The sequence below is a fragment of the Dromiciops gliroides genome, chromosome 1 (assembly GCF_019393635.1).
Source record: "Dromiciops gliroides isolate mDroGli1 chromosome 1, mDroGli1.pri, whole genome shotgun sequence".
Classification (NCBI taxonomy): Eukaryota; Metazoa; Chordata; class Mammalia; order Microbiotheria; family Microbiotheriidae; genus Dromiciops; species Dromiciops gliroides.
This window is the reverse complement of record NC_057861.1, coordinates 600,235,953-600,257,750: the sequence shown is the minus strand read 5'-3', so window position 1 is coordinate 600,257,750 and position 21,798 is coordinate 600,235,953. Positions and strand designations below refer to the sequence as shown.

Below are 21,798 nucleotides of genomic sequence, written 5' to 3'. Positions count from 1 at the left end.
AGCTTTTGTACCTCCTTTTCCATTTGGCCAATTCAGCTTTGCAAGCTGTTGACTTTTTTTTTCATTATTTTCTTGTATCACTCTCATTTCTCTTTCCATTTTTTTCCCTCTACCTCTCTTACTTTATTTTTAAAGTCCTTTTTGAGTGCTTCTATGGCCTGAGACCAATTCATATTTTTCTTGGAAGCTTTCGATGTAGGAGCTTTGACTTTGTTGTCTTCTTCTGAGGGCATATTTTGATCTTCCTTGTCACCATAGAAAATTTCTAGGGTTAGCATTTTTTTTCTGTTTGCTCATTTTCCCAGCCTATTTCTTGACTTAATTCTTTGTTAAAGTGGGGCACTGATTTCAGGGAGGAGAGTGTACTGTCCCAAGCTTCAGGGGACATGAGCAGCTGTTCTCTGAGATACCTCTAGGAATTTGAGTCCCCAGTTCCTCCAAGGTGACAGGACTCAAGGAGAGGTTTGTTCATCACTCTCCCAGCCTGTGCTCTGGCCCACAAACAACCACAGGCCTGCTTCTCTGTCCTCTAACCTGGAAAAGAATCCTGCTCCACTGTAGCTACTAGCTCCAATGTTCCCGTGCTCCTCCCCTGCCTGAGCCGCCACCCAAGACTGTGACCTGGATCCAAGCACGGGCAAAACAACAGAGTCCTGCCTCAGTGTCAGCAAAGATACCCCTGCAATCTCCCCCTGGCCAACAACTCAACCCCCTCACTATCCATGGGCTGAGTTCCAGAAGAAAGTCCCAAGACCTGGTTCTCTGCGACTGGGGCTGGGTCTGCACAGCATTCTCCACTCTCACCCTGGTACAACAGACCTTTCCTGATGACCTTCTAAGTTGTCTTTGGCTGGAAAATGATTTCACCCTCTCCTTTTGTGGGTTCAGATGCTCCAGAAATTGTCTTATGGCATTATTTGAAGTTATTTGGAAGGGTCTTGGGGAGAGCTCAGAGAAGTCACTGCCTTTCCTCCTCCATCTTGGCTCTGCCCTATACCCCAATTTTGTCTGAGGAATTATCCAGAAAAATATCTGAAGTTTTCAATAGAAGTAGCCCCCCAAGGAGATGGTAAGAATGCCCCACCCTTACCTGACATTCCTAGCTACAAGCAAGGAAGTTTCATATTTCTTTTTCATGATGCTTTCTTATCTTGCACCTCCATTCCCACCTTGTCACAACCCTCAACTCAATCACCCCCATCATCTGTCCTCTCCATTCAGTTCCTACACTGAAAGAAATCTTACAAGCATGTTTACCACAACTGCATGGTAGTCCTTTTATTCTTCCCTGATCTTATCCTCTCTCCTTAAGCCCCAGCCACATCTCCAGCCCCTCTTCTCTCAAAGAAGATCTTGCTTCCTATGTTTCTAAGAAAATAAACGCTATTATGACTTCCTAGATCTTCCTTAAAACCCCTCTACATTGTTACCCAGCCTCTCTTTTGCTCCTGTTCCTGAGAAAAGTGTTGCCCCTCTTCTTTCCGAAGTCAGCCTGTATGTTTGTCTTTGATTCTATTCTTACTTTCCCCTCAACTTATTCAAGAATTTCTCCACACCACCCTCCTTCACATCTTTAGCCTCTTTCCTGCTGCCACAAACATGCCCATGTCCCTCTCATCCTTATATAAATCTTCATTTGGTCTGCCTTCCCCTCAAGATATTTTCCTATCTCTTCTCAATTCATCTATCTTGCTGCTTCCACTTCCTCATCACTCAATTGAAACTCCTCCATCAAAGATTGCAAATATTTTAACTGTCTAATTCAGTGGTCTTTTCTCAGGCCTCATCCTTCAACTCTCTTCAACTTTCTAATATTATTGGTCACACCCTCCTCCTGGATATTATTTCCTTCCTTGGCTCCTAGAGAGGCATCACAGTATGATAGATAGAGCATTGGACTTGTGATTAGGAAGAACTGGATTTGAATCCCACTAAAGAAATTTACTGGGGGCTGGTCACAACTTTTCTGAGCCTCAGTTTCCTCAACTAAAAGGTGGAGATAATAATGGCACCTATCTCATAGGAATGTTGTTAGGATTAAATGAGATAATATATATAAAATGTTTTATAAACATTAAAACACAATGTAAATACCACTGATCACTATTTACTGACACTGCTTACCTTTCATGCTGCTTCTTATCAGTATCTTTTGTTTATCATCTTTCATCACTTTTCTTGTTTATCATCCTCTTTCTTCATCTTTTGTAGGTGTGTCCTCTAAGCCTTTGCCCTAGTGAACTCATTATCTCCCATGGTTTCAACTGTCATCTGTATGCAAATGACAAAACAAAACTCATTATCTCAACTTAACCTTTCCCTCCTCTAGATTTCCCCATTTCCTAACCTTGGAGTTGCCCGTTAGTATTCCCTTTCCTTCACGTCCATATCCATTAGGTTTTTTTATTTTACTTATAAAATATTTCTTGTGTGTCCCCTTTTCTCTATTCACAGGATCACCACTATGAATGGAGCCTTTATCACTTCTCCCCTGGACTAGGGTAGTCACCTTCAGTCTTCCACATCTCTAATCCATCCTCTATAGAACAATCAAAATCATCTTCCTAAGGTACAGATCTGGCAATGCTCAAAACCCTTATAGAGGGAGTTTTCTATTGCCTCTATGATAAAATGCAAATTCTCTAGGTTGGCATTTAAAGACCTCCACAGTGTAACCCTAGCCTCCTCATCCAGTTTTAGTTCAAATTACTCTTTTCATATATGCCACCTGCCAACTAAAATGGACTTGTAGAAATCCCATCTCCTGCCTTCTTGCTAAGTACATGCAAATTTATTTATACCATTGTCTCCCAATCCCTGTTTCTATCATCTGCCAATCAATCTCCAAAGCATTCTACTTCTTCAAAGACTTTAGCACCTGCCTTGAGCCCTCTAGGTGGCACAGTGGATAGAGCACTGGCCCAGAAGTTGGGAGAATCTGAGTTCAGATCTCACCTCAGACACTTACTAGCTGTGTGTCCCTGGGTAAATCATTTAACCTCAATTGCCTTAATATCCAGGGCCATCTCCAGTTGTCCTGATCTATATCTTGCCACTGGATCCAGGTGGCTCTGGAGGAGAGAGTGAGGTTGGTGACCTTGCACAGCCCTGCCTCACTTAAATCCAATTCAGTGCAAGTTATGACATCATCCCTATGTCATGGTCCTCTTTAAGAATGAAAGACAAACAATGACAACATGCTGAGGACAGAAACCTCTCCTAACCTGTCCCAAATAGGAAAGAAAAGTAATAAAGAGGGGGTAGCTAGGTGGCACAGTGGATAGAGCACTGGCCCTGGATTCAGGAGGACCTGAGTTCAAATCTGGCCTCAGACACTTGACACTTACTAGCTGTGTGACCCTGGGCAAGTCACTTAACCCTAATTGCCTCACCAAAAAAAAGAAAAGAAAAGTAATAAAGAAATTCAGAGCAGATAAGGTTTAGGGGCTTAGAGCCAGTAGAAGCATGTGACTGGCTGAAAATGGGCCAGAAACAGAAGGCAGTGTCAGCAATGGAAGCATGGTCAAAAGCAAAGGTTCACAACCATTATCTGAGGAGTTGGTGAGAGTTGCCTTTAAGACCAGCTTGCAAAAAGTACAGAAGCAGCAAACATAAGGAGTTCAAGTAGAAAAGGACTGTAACTATAATTTATTGCATTCAGGGCTACACAAATGCATGCATATTTTAAGCATGGCCATGTATCAGTTGCATCCATTTGTCTAGAATCCTACTCATGCCATCATCATTGTTCCCGTTAGCCTCCATGGAAGCTATGGACAAGCATACTCAAACATACTTCTATCTGTGGAATTTACCAGGCAACACACAGTAGCAAAATGTGCAGTCCCACAACCCCTACTGGTTCTCCCAGCCCATCTCCCCTAGCTTTGTTTCATTACCCAACAATGACTCCGTGATTTGACACTAATCATTTATCTCCATCCTAGGTTTCTCTATCCTGAGGTTTCTAAACTTGGTTTAAAAAAATTCCAGTAATTATTTCAATATAATTGATTTCCTTTTTAATCCTATGTATTTTCTTTTATGCATTTAAAAACATTATTTTAAGAAGGGGGTCTAGCACTCCACCAGACTGCCCAAAGGGTCCAGGATACACAAAGGTGAAGAACTCCTGACTTTGAAGATTAAAGCCACCCAGCAGAAACTTCCTCAACTACCCTTCTTAATCTTCAAATTTTCTCAACATCATTACAGATATTTTCCTCCTTTCCTCATGGTGCTGAGGAAAAGGTTATTTCTTGCAAAGTCTAATCCTTTGCTTCCTCTAGGACCTTAGTCCAGCAGTTATCCCCTTTCATGCAACTTCATCTCTCCTTGACTGGCGCCTTCCTATCTGCATACAACCTGGTCAGGCCTCCCCAATCCTAAAAGCCTTCCTTTGAACATTCTCTCCTTTCCAACTACTATTCTGGGGGGTGGCTAGGTGGCCCAGTGGATAAAGCACCAGCCCTGGATTCAGGAGTACCTGAGTTCAAATCTGGCCTCAGACACTTGACACTTACTAGCTGTGTGACCTTGGGCAAGTCACTTAACCCCCATTGCCCTGCCCAAAAAAACAAAAACAAAACAAACAAAAAAAAAAACCCAACTACTATTCTGTTTCTTTCCTTTCTTTTACCACCAAATGTCTTATAAAAGTTGTCTATACCTGGTGCTCCATTTCTTCCACCATCTGCTTTCTTCTCAGCTGCTTTTAACATGACTTCTGTTCCTATCACTCTACTTTAATTGCTCTCTCAAATGTCTCTGCTAAACTCAGTTTCCATATTTAATGGCCTTTTTCAGCCCTTATCTTCCTTGGACTATTTGTAGCAATTGACCCTGTTGACTGCTCATGTTGCTTTGAATACTGTCCCTTCCCTTGTGTAATGTCTTTCAAACATCACTCTTAGACAAATAGGGTAAAGTTTCAACTCAGGTGTCACAGACAGTCTACCATACTGGACTACATGCTAGACTTGGCATGAATTAGAAAGCTTTGGATTAAACTCTTGCCACTGACACGTAAACTCTCCAGGCCTCAGTTTCCTCATCTGTAAAATGAAGTTAATAATACCTGCAGAACCTAACTCATAAGGCTGTTCTGACATTCAAATAAAAATGTATATAAAGTCCTCTGAAAACTTTAAGGTATTCTACAGATGTCAGTAATTATTATTTCTAACCAAGGTTGCACTTGCTCTTCCACTCTGGGATGAATACTCAACAGCCATAACATTTGAAATGCCTCAGGAAGGAAAGGAAAAGGGAATACAGATACACTGCCACTGCTCCTGCTCCTGCTCCCCCATGCCCACTCCATAGCTATCTTTCACATATGAGTTCACAGAACTCATGTCAAAGGAAAGATTCCCTAGGTTAGCCACCTAGCAATAGCAGCATCCTTCTCTACACATTTCTTAGGTTAGCTCTTATTTCTGCTGCTGATCCAGTTCTCCTCACAGAGTTGTACTGAGTCTGACATCCACTGGAAATAGTAACTTACCTTCCTTTTCTTTAAATACCCTCCAGCTAAATAGCACCTACTTATGGCAGAAGGACATCATAATTATTCACAGCATGGTTCACCTGCCTCCTACAGCTCTTTTGTGTCTCTGGTTACAATGCTAACACCATATTATCAAGTCTTACTGCATCTTAAAATGTCTCTTACATCTGTCTCCTCACTTCTGTTCCCAGTAGTTCTTCTTTCTCCCTGTTCAGTGTCATCCTTCATACCATGCCAGATTATTCTTCCTCATGAAGAGATCAGGTGATGTCACTTTTCTCAGAATTCTCAGAGGCTCCTTATTGCCTACCAAGTAAAATTCAAATTCCTTTTCCTGGCATTCAGGGTCATCCCAAAGCTGGCTTTAACTTACATTTCCAGCTTTATGCCACACTACTCTAATGTATACTTTGTGCCAGACAAACCAGACCACTCTCTGTCACCCACACATATCTCATTTTCCTGTCTCTGACATTTACTCAGTTATTCCCTGCTCCAGAAATATTCTTCCTCTCCAACATCCTTTAAATCATTTGCTACCTTTTCCAGGAAACTTTCCCTAATACCTGCCCCTCTGTCAGTAATGTTTTTCTTTCCCTTACATACCTAACATAGCACTTTGTTTACACATCTTGTGTATTTAATGTTTAGTATTCTGGTTATTCATGTATATGTCATATTCCCATCTGTAAGGACCAAATTTAGTATGGGAAGAGTTAAGTGGGCGTCTCACCTTAATATTGGGGTAAGAAAAGAAATTAACAGCCTCTTTCAAAAAACAAAACAGGTTTATTAATGGGAACAAGTTCAGAACACAAGTGAAGTTAATAGAGCTAAGGAATCTAAATCTCTGGGGTAAAAAGGACCTAGGCACCCCAAACCTGCCTCCAGGCTAGCTGTGCCTCAAAAAACACAAACTCACCAACACTTGAAATCTGTAGCTCTAAGGAGAATTAGCTGTGTAGTCTCTTCTGTTTTTGTCCGAAGGTCAAACACCAGCAGCTCCTCTAACTGTCTGCCTTCCTTCCCCATTTCTCTCAGAAAATTCTCCTCTCTCTCTAACTGCCTCCAACTGTCTCTAACTGTCTCTCCCACAGGAAGGGGTGGTTCTTAGTCATGCTGAGTCTCCAACTGGCTCAGCACACCCACATGGGCTGTCCCCATTATAATCTGGCTAGGCCCATGTGGGCGTGGGGGAGCTATAGGGGAGGCTTAGTTACTTAGTTTCAATAAATGTTCCCTGTGTTCAGAGTTCCTCTTGTTTGTTCAATTATCTCTTTTTTTTTTTAAAGTAAGGCAATTGGGGTTAAGTGACTTGCCCAGGGTCACACAGTTAGTAAGTGTTAAGTGTCTGAGGCCAGATTTGAACTCAGGTACTCCTGACTCCAGGGTCGGTGCTCTATCCACTGTGCCACCTAGCTGCCCCCAATCTCTTAAAGTACACACCCATCTTCTTTTAGGCTTTTAAGCTTACATTTTTTTAGTCTGACCATAATGAAGCAAATCACAATTAATTCCTTACACCTCCAAGACTGAATCCTGCAAAGGCAAGGATTATGTCTTAACTATACTTTGTACTTCCCCCTGTGCCTTAACATAGTAAGTTGCACACAATATGAACTATAGTAAATATTTGTTGAATTGAGAAGGGGCCTGGGTGCTGGTAGAGGCTGACAGGTCATATAATGTTGTAGGATTTGACATTATAATCTTGAGTAAGTATAGGTAAAGCCAGGGAATTACTTTGTAGAGGGAGGCAGAGAACTGATTGACAGTTTTTGCTTCTCTCTTTTGGTAATCCAATCAGTTTCCATGGGTTTAACTATCATTTCTATGACAAAGAATTCTGGATCTATGTAGTGAGCCTCAGTCCCTCCTTTGAGCTTAAGTCAACACATGATCATTTGCCTATTGAACATTTCTAAATATCCTGGAGACATTTCAGCCTCATCATGTCAAAAACAGAACTCATTGCCTATTCCCCAAAACCCTCCCTTCTTCCAGATTTTTCTGTTTCCCTCAGAGATACAATCATCCCTCTGGTCTCCCTAGTTTATATCCTCAACTCCTAATACTCCCTCACCCTAGATATCAAATCAGTTAATAAATCCTGTTGCTTTTCCCCCAGAACACCTCTTGTATCTGTTCCTTTCTCTTTTCTCATACATTTACCACTTTAATTCAGATTTTTATCTCCTCTCACCTGGAGGATTATTGCCACAGCCTCCTAATTGGTCTTCCTGACTCAAGTCCTTCACCACCCCAGTTCATCCTACCCACTGCTGCCAAAGTAACTTTCTTTAAGTGACTATGTACTTAGTCATCTCCAGTCCCTTCCTATTGCCTCTGCGATAAACAATAAATTCCTCTGTTTAGCTTTTAATACTTTTCACAACCTTGTCTCAACCTATATTTCTGCCTTCACTGGATAGTGTTTCATCTCCCTTACTCTGCCATCCAGCCAAACTAGCCTCTCTGTTTCTCATATAGAACACCCTATCTTCCATTTGTGTCTTTGCGTTGGCTATCCTGTAGACCTGGAATGCATTTCCTTCTTACCTCTACCTTGCAGAGTCCCTCTATTCTTTAAGACTCAATTCAAGCACCATCTTCTGTGTGAAAGCTTTCCTCATCCCCCTAAATACTAGTGCTCTCTTCCAAAACTACTATATATTTTACAAGTTTATATATTTATGTTTATTCACTTTATATTTAAACCATATATATTTACATATGTACTTGTCCTCCCCATTAGAATGTAAGCTCCATGACAGTATGGATTGTGTTATCCTTGTACCTTTATCTGCAGTGCTTACCTCTGTGCCTGGCACATAGCAAATATTTAATAAATTCTTGTTGATTGATTAATGTTCATTTTTGCAGAATGGGTAATGGGATATAATCAATTCCTCTTTTTAGTATTTCATACTCTAGATTCTTTCATATATTGTTCTCATGTGAGTAGTCTTGCACAATTCAAACTAGTGTTTGTTGATATATAAATTGATTTCTTGGGCTGCCTGCAAGGATCTCTCCTTAACATTGAAGAACTAGAATTTAAGGGCTACTATCTAGGTGAACTAAATTTAGGGCCCCTGTTTTGCAACATCCTCTTAATCTATCAGTTTGTACTTTGTCCTCTTTAAAATGCTTCCAAGAAAATTTCTTCTGTGCTTTTCTGAGATGTGTCATTCTGACTCTTTAATAGTAATTTTCTGGATGTCCAATAATCCTCATGCTAATCTTCTGGCTCTGTTGCTTTGTTTTGTAGGGATTCTCATGGTGTAGTTAAAAAAAATTCTGGATTTGGAGTTAGAAAAACTAGATTCAAATCCTGACTCTTCTACTTAAAAGCCTTAACATGGTAACCTTAAGCAATTTTATAACCTCTTTGGGCCTCTGTTCCCTCACCTGTAAAATAAGGGGACTGGGCTAGATAACGTCTAACTTACCTTTCAGTTTTAAAACTATGATCTTAACATCTTGCCAATTTTTTACAATTTTGTTCCATTTATTTCTTACATGTCTGAATTTTTTCCTCCTTTCACTACTGTTACTCCTCAGAGAGTCTACTTCCTTCATTGGTATTTTCTACCATCTGTTTTCCTTGTCAGTTATGTTCTTTTTAAACTTGTCCTTGAGCAAATTCTAAACCATTCTGAGAATTCTTGCAGTGTATATATCCACTCTCTCTCCTCCTCCTCCTCCTCCTCTTCCTTCTTCTTCTTCTTCTTCTTCTTCTGGTGAGGCAATTGGGGTTAAGTGACTTGCCCCCAGGGTCACACAGTCAAGTGTCTAAGGCCAGATTTGAACTCAGGTCCTCCTGAATCCAGGGCCAGTGCTCTATCCACTGCACCACCTAGCTGCCCCCATTCTCTCTTTTAGAGGTATAGTTGTCATAGTACCCATGTTTTGTCCTTCTAGAGAGTTTTTTCTTTTTTTTTAGTGAGGCAATTGGGGTTAAGTGACTTGCCCAGGGTCACACAGCTAGTAAGTGTTAAGTGTCTGAGGCCGGATTTGAACTCAGGTCCTCCTGACTCCAGGGCCGGTACTCTATCCACTGCGCCACCTAGCTGCCCCTTAGAGATTTTTTTCTTAATTTAACTCATTAGTATTTATTTATTCATTGCATTGGAATCCCATTTTTGTTTACTCATTTTTCTATTGAATTTCCTATGAGATTTTGTCCTGTGAGGGTTTTTTTTCTTTCCCCATCTTTTTTTTTGTTATTATTATTTACAGGAAAGCTGGGCCTAGTCACTTTCTCTGCCAGATTCCTAAAATGCCTTCCCTCTCAGTTCTTCTTTACTCAATTTCATCATTCTGCTTTTTGCTGATTCCAGTGGTAGTTAGTTCTCCTAAACTGTTATCCCTTTTCTCCATTAAACATTAAATTCAAGGGGAAAATATTGTGGCACAGAGATGACTGAGTTCTCAAAGGGTTCTGCCACAGAGGTGAAATTCTATAAGGTCCTACCAAATTGGAAAGACTCCATGATCACCAGGAAAACCTGGTGATAGATTCTATTGTCTGAGGATCAGCCTAGCTAGATTCAGAGAACCTCATCACCAGATTGAATGCATGGTGATAAAATTTTTCAAGCACAACAATTCTTGAAGTTTATCTAAGTCAGACATTTTGCAATCAGGATCACTGGAGGAGGCTCACAGATTCTTGAAGTATTAAAGTAAGTTCATAATTTTTCCCACAATTTTTTGGGTAAATTAAAATTTCATAATATTTAGCGTTTATTTATTTATCCATTCAAGCTTCTCACCCAACATTCCTTGGAAATCTAGGTATTGCAAATTGTTGGAATTTTTCCTTTGTTTCTCTTATAGTGCAGAATATTTGATTATCTACATTTTTCTCATTTTGCTTATTGTTTCTCAGATTAATTTTATTTTTCGCATTGTTTCTAAAGATTTTGTTAGATTTGGGAATTTCTCTAAATTTTTGCTGAGCAGGTTTAGAAGATTTCTGTCCCTTAAGATCTATTCACTCTGATATCCTCTAAGGAGCCCTAGAGCAGCAGGACTTTCCATCCCACACTAACTAGAGTTCCCTCTCTTCCTTTCTCCTCAGTGTAGAGATAATACGATTGGGCAACAGCTTCTACATCAACTGGGATCGAAAAATGTTTTACATCCCAAATAACACACCAGCCCAGGCCCGTACCACAACTTTGAATGAGGAACTAGGCCAGATCCAATATGTGTTCTCTGACAAGACAGGGACACTGACTCAGAATATCATGGTTTTCAACAAGTGCTCCATTAACGGGCAGTCATACGGTATATACATCTTACTTTCTATCAGAATCCTTTTGTTACCAAGTTATAATCTGGTATGATAAAATCTGGCATAGCATTAATACTCTTCATAAGTCATCCAACCCTAAAACAGTAAACTTAAATGTTTGTGTGCTCCAAATCAGCACTGGCTCTACCTTTAACCCTTTGACATGGCAAAGTAAACACATCACTAACGTCACCCTTCTCTGAATTCTTCTAAGGACTAACTCCTGGAGAAAACCAATAAAAGGGAACAGCAGAGGAAGGTAGAAAGATGATTAGTGACCCTGAAATTCATTGCCTAATTTCATTAACTGTCTTTTATATCTATTCCATATTCCCAAAGCTAAAGTGTATGTGTGTCATATGGCTCCTCCTTATGAATATCTTTGAAAAATAACCCTTTTAGTAAAAAGGTGAAGACTTTATGTTAAAAAAAGACAAAAGAATAGCCACAAATCAGAACATTCAGATATTTTCTTATATTCCTATCAATCTATATCTTGTGCTGATCTCCTCTGATAGATCATTTTTGGCCAAGATATTTTCATATTTTGAGAGAGATAGGTACTTTATTTAGTTAATGTCACAGATAGAACCAAAGGTTGAATAATAATACTTGCACTACCTAATTCTCAAGGTTTTTATAAAGATCAAATAAAATCATGTATATAAAATGCTTTGCAAACTTTAAGGCACTATAGAAATGATTGTTATTTTTGTTAAGGCTGATGAAGATCCAGGGGGCATTACTGTAATGAACATATGACCCATCTCCCATACCAAGAATATCTAGACTGTCAACTAATTAGTCAAGGGTCATTGTTGTTCTTCATGGTTTGTACTCAAAAAGGACTTATGACATCATAATATTGGTGTTAAGGTACAGTATGTTCGACTGTGTCTGATCAGTCCAATATGAACTCAGAAGGCTCTAACACAAGTTGGGCGCAAATAGTCCCACTGAACATTTGGGAGAGAGATGTCTCCAGATTTGCACATCTCATGCTTCCTTTGTGCTGCTACAATTCTGCTTTGCCCTGAATATATGTAATAATTATATCTGACATGTAGCACTTTAAAGTTTGTAAAATAATATAGGGGGCAGCTAGGCGGTACAGTGGATAAAGCACTGGCCTTTGATTCAGGAGGACCTGAGTTCAAATCCAGCCTCAGACACTTGACACTAGCTGTGTGACCCTGGGCAAGTCACTTAACCCTCATTGCCCTGAAAAAAAAGGAAAAGGAAAATAATGTAACTATATCATTATTATTATTATTATTATTATCATTAAATTATCAGATCTTTATAACTCTTTGAACTAGATACTAAAGGTATTATTATCTCCTTTTTTACACATGAGGAAACTGAGACTCAGAAGTGAGCCTCTTCAGAGATGACTCATCCATGGTCACACAGAAATGGAATTTGAACTCAAGCTCTTCTAATTCCAAGTCTATTTTCTTCTACTATACTAGATTGCCTCTCAAGAAAATAATAACAACTGGTATTTATACAATATTTTTAAAGTTTGTAACATGCTAGATGATGAAGGGCTGCTAGGTGGCTCAGTAGATAGTGCCATGCCTGGAGTCAAAAAGACTTATCTTCCTGAGTTCAGATTTAGCCTCAGACACTTACTAGCTGTGTGACCCTGGACAATTCACTTAACTCTGTTTGCCTTAATTTTCTCATCTGTAAAATTAGCTGGAGAAGGAAATGGCCAGCCACCCCAGTATCTTTGCCCTAAATGGGATCACTAAGAGTCAAACACAAGCACTGGCCCTGGATTCAGGAGGTCCTGAGTTCAAATCAGGCCTCAGGCACTTGACACTTACTAGCTGTGTGACCTTGGGCAAGTCACTTAACCCTCATTGTCCCCGCAAAAAACAAAAAACAAAGAGTCAAACACAACTAGAAAACAACTGAACAAGTGTTTTATATACATTGTTTTAACATAGCTCTGTTAGGTAGGTAACTACAGTTGCATCTTATGAAAAAAAATGACAAAATATGTATCAGAAGCCAGATTTGAACCCAATTCTTCATTACTTCAAGTCCAGCATTCTAGTATTTATGCCAAATTGCTTGTGTACTAGCTACACTCCTCTTCTGAATATTTGTAGCCCCCTTGAAGACCTATATCACTGATGAATGCTATAGACTAATCCTATCCAGAGTTGCATCTTCATGGCATTGTCACTCATTGTGCAGTTACTAGCTAAACTTGCTACATGAGGAAAGCATAAGGTGATAAAATTATAACAAACTGTGAAGGCCATCTACTCCAGCGCATACCTACACTCTCTCTAAACTGTCCCTGAGCAACTTTACCAAGAAACTTCCTACTGGTTCCACCTGTTTCCCATTTGTCCATTCACTTTCACTTAAGAGAGCAGAACTTGTACCCTAACTCTCCTCTTCCCATTAATGACCAAGGTTTAGGAAGGGAGGAAAAGGAGAAAATTCACTGATAGACTTTTAAGGAAGATTTAAGTGTGAATAAAGGACTTGAAAATGTAAGAATGAAAGAATCATGTGCAGGAGCCTTCAGGTTCTCTTTTAGACTTTACCCATCTCCAGACAGTTTGCAACACATTATTACTTGATTTTTTCATAAGATTCTTGAGCTGGGTTGCAAGATGTCTGGCATATAAGTCTGTGTCAGAATGATATCCAAGATCTATTTCCCAACAGGTGATGTCTACAGTATGACTGGACAAAAGATGGAAATCACAGAGGTGAGAGATGACATCATGATTCCTTGAGAAATGCACATGCAGATTTCAAGACCTATGCTAATCTACTATAAAATGACTTCCTGACACAGGCCTAGTCCCTGAAATGGGTACATGTCCAACTACATGACATGAGCACACATATACCACTTTGGCTTCCATGACCCAGGCCTATAACCCTGACACTGGATTTCATGACAGTGGGATCGAATCTCACTAACCCTCTGCCCCCAAAGGTCTTGTGACATGATCATACACATACCACTTTGGGGAAGGCTAGTCATTAGAAGAGAGATTGGCTGCTTCAGTCTACTCCTTGTAGCTAGGTTTCATGAAGGAAAGATTTTGTTCCCCTGGCTGGATAGCAAGTCTTGAGACCTTAAGTGATCAGGCAACAGCATTTGTTTCAGTTTCCTTTTCTCCCAGTATCACTCAGTTGATTAAGAAGCTATCAGGAAAGAAGCATAGAAAAAAAAAAGAAGAAGAAAAAAGGATCAGACTTCAAAAGAGAAAAAAATGGAGAGATGGATATTTGACTTCCAGTCAATAAGTACCATGTCCAGTAGGTAGATAGGAAAAAAGAAAAAGTGCCTTTCTCCTGAGATTATAATCTAGGGAGAGAAGAATCGTTCACATCAAATAGTTAAATAACAATAAAATATTATATATTATTATTATCTATAAGTAGCATAGACAATGTTATAGTTAGAAACAGACTACTCTGTTTAACTGCTACCTTTTCCATGATATCTCTTCTCATTTTCCCTCAAGAAAAAGTTATCTCATTCTCTGAAATCCCATTTTACTTTGTATTTATAGAACTGAATAACTGCCCTATTTGTGTAGGTTCAGTATCTCCCATTAGAGCCTGAGGACAAGGGACTCTATCCTTGGATATATAGCAGGTGTTCCATAAACATTTGTTAATTTGTTCTTTCTTCCCAATAACTTCAACACCTTCCCCTGCTAAATAAGCTAGGTTCCCTTTTTGTTCCATACACATTTCCATCTCTATGTCTTTTCTCATGCTTTTCCCCCCATTTGGAAAGCCTTCTGTTCTCCCCCTGTTCAAATTCTATTCATCTTTTAGAACACAGTTCATATTTTACATCCTACTTCCAACGGGTTGAAGAGTGAGTAGATCAAAAAGACGTAGATGTAGTGATTACTCTTTCTTTTTATTTTTTAAAATAATAAACATTTTAATTTAAAGTTTCGAGTTCCATATTTTACCCCTCTGTCCTTTCCTTCTTCCTTCCCTCCCTCCCCTCCCCTTTCCCTGAGGCAGTAAGCAATCAGATATAGGTTATGCATGTGAGGTTTTGTAAAGCATTACTATATTAGTCATTTTGTACAAGAAAACTCAAATAAAAGAAAAAGTGAAAAATAGCATGCTTCACTCTGTATTCCATCAATATCAGTCATTTTTTTAGAGGTAGATAGTATGCTTCATCATTAGTCCTTTGGGATTGTCTTGGATCATTGTATTGTTGAGAATAGTTACGTCACTGACAGTTCTTCATTGAACAATATTGCTGTCACTGTACACAATGTTCTCTTGGTTCTGCTCACTTCACTATACATCAATTCATATGAATCTTTCCAGGTCTTTCTGAAATCATCCTGCTTGTCATTTCTTATAGCACAATAATATTCCATCACCATCATATACCACAGCTTGTTTAGCCATTCCCCAATTGATAGGCATTCCTTTGATTTCCAATTCTTAGCCACTACAAAAAGAGTTGCTATAAATATTTTTGTACAAATAGGTCTTTTTCTCTTTTTGGGGATATCTTTGGGATATAAACCTAGCAGTGGTATTGCTGGATCAAAGGGTATGCACAGTTCTATAGCCCTTTGGGCATAATTCCAAATTGCTCTCCAGAATGGTTGGATCTTTTTACAATTCCACCAACAGTGGATTAGGGTCCTGATTTTCCCACATCCCCTCCAACATCCAATATTTTCCTTTTTTGTTTAGTTTGCTACTCTGATAGGTATGAGGTGATACCTCAGAGTTGTTTTAATTTGCATTTCTCTGATCAATAGTGATCTAGAGCATTTTTTCATATGATATGATTTATTTATCTGAAAACTGCCTGTTCATATCTTTTGACCACTTATACTGATTACTTTTTCCCAAAAAAAAACACCTGTCTGATAGGAAGGAGAATGGCAAGACAGCAGTTCAAGGGATGGCAGTTCAAAGAAAAGGGTTGGGTTTTTTTGGCAGAAGGAAAATCTGAACACATTTGTTTGTAGAAAGGAAGGATCCAGTAGAGAAGCAAAGATTGAAAATGCAAAAGAGAGACAGGAGATGGTTACTATAATGTGTTCTGGTAGAGGCAGGAGAGGATATGATGAAAAGGTGAAGGGCTGAGCATATCCCTGAAGTAGCGGGATGATAGAGCTGGGCCCTCAAAATGAGTTTTAAGAATCAGAACGTGGGGCAGCTAGGTGGCGCAGTGGATAAAGCACCGGCCTGGATTCAGGAGTACCTGAGTTCAAATTCGGCCTCAGACACTTGACACTTACTTACTAGCTGTGTGACCCTGGGCAAGTCACTTAACCCCCATTGCCCCGCAAAAAAAAAAAAAAAAAAAAGAATCAGAACGTGGGGCAGCTAGGTGGCGCAATGGATAGAGCACCAGCCCTGGAGTCAGGAGTACCTGAGTTCAAATCCAGCCTCAGATAATACTTACTAGCTGTGTGACCCTGGGCAAGTCACTTAACCCCAATTGCCTCACTAAAAAAAAAAAAAAGAATTAGAACGTGATCAGAGGGCCACTAGGTAGAAAATGTCTCCACAGACCTAGAAATGAGAGTGTCTAAATCAACTAAAGTATCAAAGCATTTCACTAAAAGACTACTTGAATAATTGTTCTTGCCCTTGTGTTCTAGGAAACAGAGAAGGTTGACTTCTCCTACAACAAACTGGCTGACCCCAAGTTTTCATTTTATGACAAGACTTTGGCAGAAGCAGTAAAAAAAGGAGATCCTATGGTCCACCTTTTTTTTCTCTGCCTCTCACTCTGTCACACAGTGATGTCAGAAGAGAAGGTGGAAGGTAAGAGAAGGGTTAGGACCTGAGGTCATATGATGTCCATGGGGCCAAGCTTTGAGTCTTTGAGATCAATCTCTCCAATTGAAGATTCCTCCACTTAAACATCCAAGAGATGGTACAAGATTGCTCTCCTTGATAATACCTCACAATTTCAGTGTGTCCCTAAACATATTAATTTCTTATAGCAGTTCATTATGTCTCCATCATATTTTAACAGTATTTTATTTCATCTTTATCTGAAGCTATCTATATGCAAGGTGTCACTGTAAGCAATGAGATTGAATATTTCATAACACACCAGAACTTATATGTCCAAATGACTGTTGTCCTTCAAAGTGTCACATTTGCCTATTTATTTATTATTTACCTACTTATATGGTTCTTTATAACCCCTAGAGTGACATATAAATATAAGTTATTATTAACAATAATAATTATACTTACTTCAGTACTACATTTAAAGAGTCTGTGATTTTTTCATCATAAACACTGTGCTTCTTGATAGCAACTTTCTCCATGCCTTAGTTAACAGTTTCATAAGTTTTTGTGGCTGAAATAAAAAATAATCAGCTGGCAATGAACCTTCTGGTAATGAGGCTTTCCAAACTTAGGCTGTTTTTATATAGGTAGGTAGGTAGAATCAGTTGCTGAGATCATAATAATAATAGTTTATATTCCTATAGTGCATTAAGGTTTACAAAGGACTTCCTCACTACAAGCCTGTGAAGTAGATGATGCAAGTGTTATTACATTTATTCTACAAGTAAGGAAACTAAGACTCATAAAGGTTACATAACTTGACTCCTTATGATTCCAGGTGCTGGTCTCCATATGGGAAACCTTTCCAACCAAACAGGGCTTTCCACCGGCATAGCCTTCAAGAGCACAGTGTTACCTCAGTAACATGATAAAGCATTGTAGTATTTTCATGGAGAAATAATAATAATAACAGCAATAATAATGATGCCTCCTGTTTATATAACACCTAATTTTCAAAATGCTTTCACATTCATTTCATTTTATTCTTACATTAGCCCAATGAGGTAGGAAGGATAGGCATAATTATTTACATTTTACCAATTAAGAAATTGAAGAACAGAAAAGTTAAGTCATATATTCCTTGTAAAGTAGTACCTAAGTGTCAGAAAACAATGTAATCTAGATCTTCTGACTCTTGGCTTAATGCTTTTTCCACTACATGACACTGCCTTGCTAATGTTACCACTGAAATGATGCCATTGCTCTAAATATTTTTGAAACTCTCCTTTTGACACTGTCTTCAGAGTTACATTTTTAAAAATCTCATTGATTTTTGTTCATTATATAGGAATATTTCTAGCAAAATCAAATACTAAAATTTTAGGTCTGGAAGCAACATCAAAAGTCATTTAGTACTAAATGTACATTCTCTATAAATCATAAATCTCATCTGAAACACCCTTAATCTATATTTGTAACATTTGTAACATCCTTAATAAATGGTCATCCAGCCTCCATTTGAAAATCTCCTATGACAGGAAATTTACTATCCCTTAAGACCTTCTGTTTTGGGACAACTCTAATCATCAGGAAGATTTTTCTTTACCAAGAAACCTCATCCACCTCCCTATAACATCAACCTATTGGTCTTTGTTTTGCTTGTAAATCTGATCCCTCTTCCACATGATAGACTTTCATATATTTGAAGACTATCATGTGCTTCCTTCCCATCACACCTTTTATTTAGGCTAAACAACCCTAGATCCTTCAACTTGTACTACCATAGCATAGTTTTGCAATTCACTTACCATTTTAATAACCTTCCTCTGCATGCATTTCATCTTGTCACTGTCATTTCTAAAATATAGTATCCAGAAGTAAGCAAATCATACTGCATACAAACGAAGGTGATGACGTTGGTAACTATATTATTTGAGGATCAAGGATGCTTAGCTTGGATAAAAGAAGATTTAGAGGGCAGCTAGGTGGTACAGTGGATAGAGTACTGGTCCTGGAGTCAGGAGTACCTGAGATCAAATCCGGCCTCAGACACTTAACACTTACTAGCTGTGTGACCCTGGGCAAGTCACTTAACCCCAATTGCCTCACTAAAAAAAAAAAAAAAAAAAAAAAAAAAAAAAAAGGAGAAGATTTAGGGAGGCACATGATAGCAATATTCCAGAAGTACTCTCACCAATACAAAGTACTACAAAATCATCATCTTCTTTCTCGTTCCTATACTTTTAGTAATGTATCTTAAAATCAGATTAGCTCTTTTTGGATGCCACATCATACTAAAAATGATAAAATGAACTTGTAGTGCTTTATAGTCCCTAGGTATTTTTCTTTTTAAAAAATATTTCATTTTCCCCCAAATCCATGTAAATAGAACTTTAACATTATTTTTTAAAATTTAAGTTCTAAATTTTTCCCCTCTCTCCTTCAATTCCCCCTTCCATGAAACAGTAAGCAATTTGATATAGGTTATATATGTGTAATCATGCAAAATATATTTCCATATTAGTCATGTTGTAAAAAAAAAAAAAAGACAGACCAAAGAAATGAAAAAATAGTTTGCTTCAATTTGTGTTCAGACTCCATCAGTTCTTTCTCTGAAGGTGGATGGTATTTTTCATCATGAGCCCTTTGGAATTGTCTTGGATCATATTGCTGAGAGTAGCAATCATACATTGTTGCTGCTACTGTGTAGAGTGTTCTCTTGGTTCTGCTCACTTCTCTTTGTATCTGTTCATGTAAGTCTTTCCAGATTTTTCTGAAATTATCCTGCTTGTCATTTCTTATAGCACAGTAGTATTCTATCATAATCATATACCACAACTTGTTAAGTCATCCTCTGATTGACGTGCATCCCCTTAATTTCCAATTCTTTGCCACTAAAAAAGAGCTGCTATAAAAACCCTTATACAAATAGCACCTTTTCCCTTTTTAATTTTTTTTTAAATTTTATATTTTTGGTCTCTTTGAGATACAGATTTAGTAATGGTATTGCTGGATCAAAGGGTCTGCAAAGTTTTATAGTCCTTTGGGCATGGTTCCAAATGGCTCTCCAGAATGGTTAGATCAGTTCATAATCACCAACAGCATGTTAGTGTACCAATTTTCCCACATCCCCTCCAACATTTATCATTTTCCTTTTCTGTCATATTAGCCAATCTGATACTTCTAAGATGTTTTGATTTGCATTTCTCTAATCAATAGTGATTAGGAACATTTTTTCATATTACTATAGCTAGCTCTGGTTTCTTTGTCTGGAAACTGCCTGTTCATATCCTTTGACCATCTCTAAATTGGGAAATGACTTGTATTCTTATAAATTTGACTCAATTTTCCATATATTTGAGAAACGAGGCCTTTATCAGAGCCAGTTAATATTTAAAAAGAGCTTTCTGCATTCCTTCTAATATTGGTTGTATTGGTTTTGTATGTGTAAAACCTTTTTTATTTCACATAATCAAAATTGTCCATTTTACATTTCATAAATGCTCTCTATCTCTTGTTTGGTCATGAATTCTTCCGTTATCCATAGATCTGACTGGTAAACTATTCTCTGATCTCCTAATTTACTAATGATATACTTTATGTCTAAATAATATCCCCATTTTTATTCATCTTGGTATGCAGTTTAAGATGTTGGTCTATACCTATTTTCTACCATACTGTTTTCCAGTTTTCCCAGCAGTTTTTGTCACATAGTGATTTCTTGATCCAAAAGTTTGGGTCTTTGGGTTTATCAAACACTAGATTACTGTGGTCATTTATTACCATGTCTTGTGTACCAAATCTATTCCACTGATCTACCACTCTATTTCTTAGCCAGTACCAGACAGATTGCTACTTTATAATACAGTTTGAGATCTGGTAAGGGTAGACCACCTTCCTTCACATTTGTTTTTGTTCCCTTGATATCCTTTTCTTCTTCCAGATGAATTTTGTTATGATCTTTCAAAAATAAAAGTATTTTATTATTTTCCAGTTACATGTAGAAATAGTTTTCAACATTTGTTTTATATAAGATTTCTAATTTTTCTCCCTCCCTCCCCTCCACCCCCCCTCCCCTAGACAGCAGGTAATCTGATGTAGGTTATATATACATAATAACATTAAACATATTTCTGCATTAGTCATGTTCTACGAGAAGAATCAGAGCAAAAATGAAAAACCTCAAAACAGAAAACCAACAGCACCAAAAACAAAAGAAATATTATGGTCCAATCAGCATCCATATTCCACAGTTCCTTTTTTTTCTGGATTTGGAAAGCCTTTTCCATCATGAGTCCTTTGGAACTTTCTTGTACCATTGGATTGGTGAGAAGAATCTAGTCTATCACAGTTGATCAACACATAATGTTGATGGTACTGTGTATAATGTTCTTCTGGTTCTGCTCATCTCACTCATCACATGATTTTTTTTATAGAGCTAGAAGCTCTATAAAATATTTTGGTCATTTGAAAGGTATGGCACTGGATAAATAAATTAATTTAAGTAAAATTGTCATTTCTATTATATTTTCTTGGACTACCTAAGAGCAACTAATATTTCTCCAGTTGTTTAAATCTAACCTTTTTTGTGTGGAGTGTTTTGTAATTGTGTTCATAAAGTTACTGGGTTTGTCTTGGCAAGTAGACTCCCAAGTATTTTATATCATCTACAGTTATTTTAAATGCAATTTCTCTTTCTATCTTTTGTTGCTGGACCTTGTTGGTAATATATAGACATGCTGGTGATTTATATGGGTTTATTTTATACCCTGCAACTTTGCTAATGTTGTTAATTATTTCAACTAGTTTTTTAGTTGATTTGTAAGATTCTTTAAGTGTATCATCATGGCATCTACAAAGAGTGATAGTTTTGTTTCCTCGTTGCCTATTCTAATTCCTCCAATTTCTTTTTCTTCTCTTTTTACTATATCTAGCATTTCTAGTACAATACTGGAAAACTAGTAATAATGGTCATCCTTGCTTCATCCCTGATCTTAATGAGAAGGCTTCTAGCCTCTCCTCATTACAGATAATGCTTACTGATATCTTAGAGCAATACTACTGATCATTTTTAAGGAAAGCTCCGTTTATTCCTGTGTTCTTTGGTGTTTTTTTATAGGAATGGGTGTTGTATTTTGTCAGAATGTTTTTCTGCATCTATTAAAATAATCAGGGGCAGCCAGGTGGTGCAGTAGATAGAGCACTGGCC

The 21,798-nt window shown here is 38.1% G+C and overlaps 1 protein-coding gene across 1 annotated transcript in view; it reads left to right on the top strand.

Moving 5' to 3' along the window:
* LOC122752518 (phospholipid-transporting ATPase FetA-like) overlaps positions 1 to 21,798 on the top strand; it is a 105,501-nt gene that overhangs the window by 55,091 nt on the left and 28,612 nt on the right. The window contains 3 exon segments of the mRNA XM_043999331.1: positions 10,596 to 10,808; positions 13,730 to 13,779; positions 16,455 to 16,613. Of these exon segments, the coding sequence (XP_043855266.1) occupies positions 10,596 to 10,808; positions 13,730 to 13,779; positions 16,455 to 16,613 (422 nt within the window).